Raw genomic sequence first — 7,500 nt, 5'->3', positions numbered from 1 at the left:
TATTATATTTAGCATACTGAAATAATCTTAGCATCTTTGAACTATGTTGTATAGTATTTTTTAAACCTTTTTTATAATCATATCTTGTTTTCTTTGGGAAACGTAGCATACTGAATAAAATCCTATCATCTTTGACCTATGATATTTAATACTGTATTTTTTAACATTTTTATTATTCTATCATCAGACTTTCTTTAGGAAACGTATGCATACTGAATAAAATATTATCATCTTTGAGCTACGTTAATATTCATTATTCTTTTTATAATTGTCGTTAGGAAACGTAGCGTAGGCCTACGCATGATACTGAATAAAGTCCTGTCATCTTTGACCTACAAATACTTTTTTGTTGGTTAAATTAAAATCATTGTACTGTATAGTTTACATCTTATTAATTGCAAAACATTAAAAATACTAAGTGCAAGGCAAAATTAGGATTTTTTTTATTTATTACAAAACATTCTTTTCGTTTACGTACTGTACCGAAAATATTGTTATCGACAACAGACTAGGCTTAAACAAAGTTTACTGTTACATTTCATTAATTGCAAAACATAAAAATACATAATGCAAGGCAAAATTAGGAAAAAAATATTTAAAAAAATTCTTTTCGTTTACGTACTGTACCGAAAATATTGCAAAACATAAAAATACAAAATGCTGTACCGAACATATTATCGACAACAGACTAGGCATAAAAAAGTTTTACTGTTACATTTTATTAATTGCAAAACATATCAAAATATAAAATCCAAGGCAAAATTGAGATCCTCTCTTTGTCTTTTAAAATTATCGACACTAGAATGTGATAACTGAAGTTCACGTGCTATCACATTAACTTTCTTCCCTCCTTCATAATGTTTTATCACTTTCATTTTCGTGTCAAGATCCATAACCTTTCTTTGTTTCTTGGCAGGCTTGGAATTATCGAAAGATAATTTTCTTTTAGACATCTTCATGAGGGTTTGAAGCACAAAAAATTTAATGATATAATCCTTGTCATGAATGAAGTAAGAAATACCACATGCTCCTGAATGAGAGGGAATTTTAATATGTCATATGGACAGTGGTCACCTGACTGCATTACCACTGGGCAGTCAACAAATTGTTACCATCGTTGGTGAAGGCGGGTGACCTGCCCCGCAAAGTACTAGACGCTACCTGAGTCCTACCCTTGTCCCTTATTTTTATTGTATATAAGACATGCCATTTGCTCTACCTTTCTGTATTCCACTGAAGAGGATCACAGTCCGTGATCGAAATATATGGAATTAATTTTATTTCATTTCTTCTTATCCTTAAGTGGGTTTTTGTTGAATCTTTACGAATGTGTGTATATATATATGTGTATATGTATATATGTATATATATATGTATATATGTATATATATGTATATATGTATATATGTATATATATATGTGTGTATGTATATATGTATATATATATATGTATATATGTATATATATGTATATATATGTGTTTATATATGTATATGTGTATATATATGTATATGTATATATATATGTATATATGTATATATGTATATATATATGTATATATATATATATATATATTGATAGCGTATTTGGTAAGTTACTACGGCACTTGTCATGTGATTGCTGAGTTCGAGTTCTTGGCAGTACCGCATATCAATTTGGAGGAAGAATAAGCGAAGATGGGCTGGAACTTTTTATTGCTTATACGTTTCGACCGACTCGGTCTTCTTCAGTAAGCTGTCTACAAACAGTTGGACCACATATTTATACATCCGAGGATGGGAACAAGGACAGGTCACCCCGCCGGCTGTCTGGGGATTCCCTTTCCCGTATCAAGCATACGTTTCCCAATTGTATTTATAATTAATCTGCTTGTTGCCTCTGACAAACAAACAAAACCTTCCCTGTCATTGATGTTTTCATAATAATTAATGTAGGCAGCTTCAACAGTCTTCCTCATGTCTCTCCTTAATCCCGTGTGTAGAACCTCGACTCCATCCCAGTGGGGCAAATGTCCAGACCGGTCAGCATGTTGGACGAGTGAGTTAGAAGTCCTGTGTGACCTCAAGTCTCTTTTGTGCTCAGCTACGCGTTTCTCGACGCCTCGACCTGACTCACCGTAATATGAAGATGAGCAACTACCGCAAGGAATGCGATAGATGGTACTGAGGGCGTTTTGGGACAGTCCTTTTATATTCTTGGTCTTGACCATTTTTCCAATTTTGGAATTGGACGTCCTTGCTATTTTTATCCCACTCTTCCCAAGAAATCTGTCAATGCCTTCAGTTTTCTTAGAGTTAGGAACCGAAATATACTGTACCTTATTATCCTCGGACGACTGGACATTTGGTCTCATGAAAATGTTCCTAGCCACTCCTTTCAGCTTTTTAATCATTCCCCCTGGATATTTTAACTTCTTAAAGGCATTAGTTATGTAGGCTAATTCATCTTCTAAAAATTCCTCACTGCAAATCCTAAAAGCTCTGAGGAAGAAGCCTATGAGCACGCCGGTCTTCACTCGCTCGCTGTGTCCTGAGAAGTAGTGCACAAAGTCAACTTTGTTGGTAGGTTTTCGGTACACTGAGAATCTTACTCCTTCATCCCTCCTGTGCACCAACGTGTCAAGGAATGGTAACTTATGGTCGTCTTCCATCTCCACAGTGAATTGAATATCTTTATGGACTCTATTGAGTCTACCTAGCTTATGTCCAATGTCGATATTCTCCGGCACTATCACAATAACGTCGTCCACATACCTTAGCCACGTGGTGCCTCTACCCATGATCCTTCTATATTCGTCTTCCTCCAACGTTTCCATAAAAAGACAGGCTAGCACCGCAGAAAGAGGACTTCCCATGGCGAGACCTCTGTGTTGTTTATATTCCTTACCATTGAACGTAAATACACCGAATTTTACACATAGGGATATAAGTTTAACATAATCACTCCTGGGAACTGGTAATTCGTCATTACTAAGACTGTCTATGACTCTCTTGGCGGCAACTAACGCCTCCTCCACATCGACATTTGTGAATAAGGCCTTCACATCATAACTAGCTAACTTCTTACCATGGAAATCTAAATCGTTCAGCCTGCGGATGAGGTCAGAGGAATTCCTCAAATGAGCGTCACTTATAGATCCAAGGGTTCCCGAGAGTGGTTTGGCTAGACGCTTGGCCAACTTGTGCGGAGCACTCCCGATCCCTGAAGTTATGGGTCTCATAGGTATTCCTGTTTTATGAACTTTTGGGAGGCCGTGCATCAAGGGGGGTCTCGGGGCCTCTTCCAACAGGCCTAACAATTTCTTACCTTTGACAGATTTTCGTAGGATATTCCTGGCCTCGATCTTAAACTTCTCTGCTTCGTTGTCCGCGTTTCCATCCGGTTTTCTTTCGTAAGTGGTGTGATCGTTCAGTAGATCTAGCATCTTATCATGTGGAAGGAATACTACAGACAGCGTCGGATCGCAAGTTACACACTCCGTGGACGGTTTCTTATGGACTGCCTAGAAGAACAGGTTCTCCCGGAATCAGCCCCAAGACAACTGAGAAGTGACAAACATCCTTTTACTGAAAGTGCAAGAGTTTACCTAGAGGAAGCATGCAAAAATCTTGAGGATAAAGTGAACGAGTTGCACCATGATATAGATAGTCTCGCGTTACCCGGCTGGTTATCGCGTAAGTTAGCCAAGGAGTATACGGTTCAAAGTGTTAAGTTAAAGCGCGAACTAGCTCGTCTGTGTGAGGTCAGCGATTGGAACATAGTAGGACGTTTAGACCTGGTTCTAAACCTTTCAGACAGACGGTTATCCAGCACAGAAAAGCAAGTACTCTCACTAGGTTTAAAGTTTGACATCGGAGGTAACGGAAAAGGTTTCAATGAGTTCATAAACTGCAACTATAAGTGGAGGGATCGTGATGCGGATAAAGGTTTTACTCAAGGAGTGGTCGCTTGCTATAAAGCCTTAGCCCAATCTAACATTTGTGTCATTCCGAGGAGGTATAAGGAGGCGCTACACACACTAAGCCAGGACGATAGCATAATAATCTCTCAAGCTGATAAAGGTGGGGGTGTGATTGTTATGAATAAGAATGATTACTTAGATAAGATGCTAGATCTACTGAACGATCACACCACTTACGAAAGAAAACCGGATGGAAACGCGGACAACGAAGCAGAGAAGTTTAAGATCGAGGCCAGGAATATCCTACGAAAATCTGTCAAAGGTAAGAAATTGTTAGGCCTGTTGGAAGAGGCCCCGAGACCCCCCTTGATGCACGGCCTCCCAAAAGTTCATAAAACAGGAATGCCTATGAGACCCATAACTTCAGGGATCGGGAGTGCTCCGCACAAGTTGGCCAAGCGTCTAGCCAAACCACTCTCGGGAACCCTTGGATCTATAAGTGACGCTCATTTGAGGAATTCCTCTGACCTCATCCGCAGGCTGAACGATTTAGATTTCCATGGTAAGAAGTTAGCTAGTTATGATGTGAATGCCTTATTCACAAATGTCGACGTGGAGGAGGCGTTAGTTGCCGCCAAGAGAGTCATATACAGTCTTATTAATCACGAATTACCAGTTCCCAGGAGTGATTATGTTAAACTTATATCCCTATGTGTAAAATTCGGTGTATTTACGTTCAATGGTAAGGAATATAAACAACACAGAGGTCTCGCCATGGGAAGTCCTCTTTCTGCGGTGCTAGCCTGTCTTTTTATGGAAACGTTGGAGGAAGACGAATATAGAAGGATCATGGGTAGAGGCACCACGTGGCTAAGGTATGTGGACGACGTTATTGTGATAGTGCCGGAGAATATCGACATTGGACATAAGCTAGGTAGACTCAATAGAGTCCATAAAGATATTCAATTCACTGTGGAGATGGAAGACGACCATAAGTTACCATTCCTTGACACGTTGGTGCACAGGAGGGATGAAGGAGTAAGATTCTCAGTGTACCGAAAACCTACCAACAAAGATGACTTTGTGCACTACTTCTCAGGACACAGCGAGCGAGTGAAGACCGGCGTGCTCATAGGCTTCTTCCTCAGAGCTTTTAGGATTTGCAGTGAGGAATTTTTAGAAGATGAATTAGCCTACATAACTAATGCCTTTAAGAAGTTAAAATATCCAGGGGGAATGATTAAAAAGCTGAAAGGAGTGGCTAGGAACATTTTCATGAGACCAAATGTCCAGTCGTCCGAGGATAATAAGGTACAGTATATTTCGGTTCCTAACTCTAAAAAAACTGAAGGCATTGACAGATTTCTTGGGAAGAGTGGGATAAAAATAGCAAGGACGTCCAATTCCAAAATTGAAAATGGTCAAGACCAAGAATATAAAAGGACTGTCCCAAAACGCCCTCAGTACCATCTATCGCATTCCTTGCGGTAGTTGCTCATCTTCATATTACGGTGAGTCAGGTCGAGGCGTCGAGAAACGCGTAGCTGAGCACAAAAGAGACTTGAGGTCACACAGGACTTCTAACTCACTCGTCCAACATGCTGACCGGTCTGGACATTTGCCCCACTGGGATGGAGTCGAGGTTCTACACACGGGATTAAGGAGAGACATGAGGAAGACTGTTGAAGCTGCCTACATTAATTATTATGAAAACATCAATGACAGGGAAGGTTTTGTTTGTTTGTCAGAGGCAACAAGTAGATTAATTATAAATACAATTGGGAAACGTATGCTTGATACGGGAAAGGGAATCCCCAGACAGCCGGCGGGGTGACCTGTCCTTGTTCCCATCCTCGGATGTATAAATATGTGGTCCAACTGTTTGTAGACAGCTTACTGAAGAAGACCGAGTCGGTCGAAACGTATAAGCAATAAAAAGTTCCAGCCCATCTTCGCTTATTCTTCCTCCACCCAGTCTCTCATATATATATATATATATATATATATATATATATATATATATTGTGTTTGTGGGGGGGGGTGCATTCGTATTTGACAGCACAGCTGGGGCATTCCCCTCGTTAGTTGCGGCTCCTTCGTAGGAGAGGTCTCCTAAACAGGTGTTCCTACTGTATGACTCATTTCACACGTATCGACTTTTAGCCGGGCGTCGTCCACGACACGACGTCGTCTTCTCAAATATGTGCGTCTACGGACACTTTCACACTTTGTCGTGTCGTGATATGTGACAAAATGTGATTGCCATTTGCCCGCGTGAGGCATCTCTGTGAGAAAGTTGGTTTTGACGTCAAAGAAGAATGATAGTGCCTGCTGTCCTCTTTTGACCTCCGTTGTCAAGATATCCCTCATTTCTGTTATTGTCTTTCTTTCGAGCTCTATCACTAGGGCGTCATGGTATGGTATCCTAGTATGTATAGTGCTGCTGGTTATCAAGAACGTCATAAAAATTCCTCTTCTTTTTCTTCTTCCCGTTTTTCTTCTTGTTCTTTTCTTCTTGTTCTTTTATTCGTCTTCGTCTTCTTTTCTTCTTCTTTTTTCTTCTTTTTTCTTTTTTCTTTTTCATATTGTTTTCGTTTCTTTTTTCTTTTTTCTTATTTTACTTTTCTTCGTCTTTTTCTTTTCTTTTTTCTTGTCTTCTTTTATTCCTTTTTCTCTTTCTTAATTTTCTTTTTTCCTCTTCATTTTTTTTATTTTCCCTATCTTGCTTCTTGTGTTTTTCTTTTTAGTTTTGCTTTTCATTTTTTTTCTTTTTTTTCTACTTTTTCTTCTTTTTCATTGTTTTTCTTTTTCTTTTTCTTTTCTTTTTTCTTATTCCTTCTTTTCTTTTTCTTTTCTTCGTCCTGCGTTTTTTTTTCATTTTCTTCGATTTTGTTTTGTTTTATTTCTTTTTCTTTTTCTTTTTTCTTCTTATTTTTCTTTTCGTTTTCTTCTATCGTCATCGGTATAATGCTATAATACTACACTGAATCTTTATCCACAATACAAAAGATCATCCTCGGCTGTAGACATGATTGTGTTTGAACCGGATTGGATTTGTCCCTCGAGAAAGAAAAGATTCGAGTACGTGGGCTAGCTCTCGAGTAGTGCCAAGTGTCACTCCTAGTTCTGCTTCTTCTTCGAACCGACACCCAATCTCCAAGTCATCCTCGTCGTCGTCGTCGTCATCATCTTTGGCTGTGGTGGCTTCACTTTGGCTTTAGGATACCTATAGATGATAGAGTTCAAACACTTCTCACACACAACTTTGAACTGAGTAGCGTACTTTGTAGACTGTTCTAACTGATATGAGCCCTTTTTCCTTATTTTCACGGGTGGCCTTTGGTATTTTAGACTAGTGCAGGTTTTGTTGCTTGACCTTGTTGTCAAGGTTGGAGGACAGTCACTTTTTGTGGTTGAAGAAACCACATGTTCTCTTGGCCTTGGAGTAAGAACACTGTGTGTGTGTGTGTGTGTGTGTGTGTGTGTGTCTGTCTGTCTGTCTGTCTGTCACAGACAGTTATTACCCTCTCGAAGAAGAGCTCAAAGCTCATATGTTTACCATTGTATGGGTAATGTTTTGACCTCACACACACACACAC

The 7,500-nt window shown here is 39.3% G+C and overlaps 2 protein-coding genes across 5 annotated transcripts in view; both read left to right on the top strand.

The window, feature by feature from the left end:
- The window catches only part of Ypel (Yippee-like), a 485,504-nt gene that overhangs the window by 193,411 nt on the left and 284,593 nt on the right, over nt 1–7,500 (top strand). The gene's annotated exons all lie outside the window — the stretch shown is intronic.
- The window catches only part of LOC143039251 (uncharacterized), a 4,537-nt gene continuing 467 nt past the window's right edge, over nt 3,431–7,500 (top strand). The window contains exons 1-2 of the mRNA XM_076209123.1: nt 3,431–4,440; nt 7,253–7,346. Coding sequence (XP_076065238.1) covers nt 3,431–4,440; nt 7,253–7,346 — 1,104 coding nt within the window. The remainder of the gene's footprint in view (nt 4,441–7,252; nt 7,347–7,500) is intronic.

The sequence above is a fragment of the Oratosquilla oratoria genome, chromosome 26, assembly GCF_046742065.1.
Source record: "Oratosquilla oratoria isolate Oo_2021 chromosome 26, ASM4674206v1, whole genome shotgun sequence".
Taxonomy (NCBI): domain Eukaryota; kingdom Metazoa; phylum Arthropoda; class Malacostraca; order Stomatopoda; family Squillidae; genus Oratosquilla; species Oratosquilla oratoria.
Note: the sequence above shows the minus strand (reverse complement) of the source record. Positions and strands in the feature narration are given on the sequence as shown.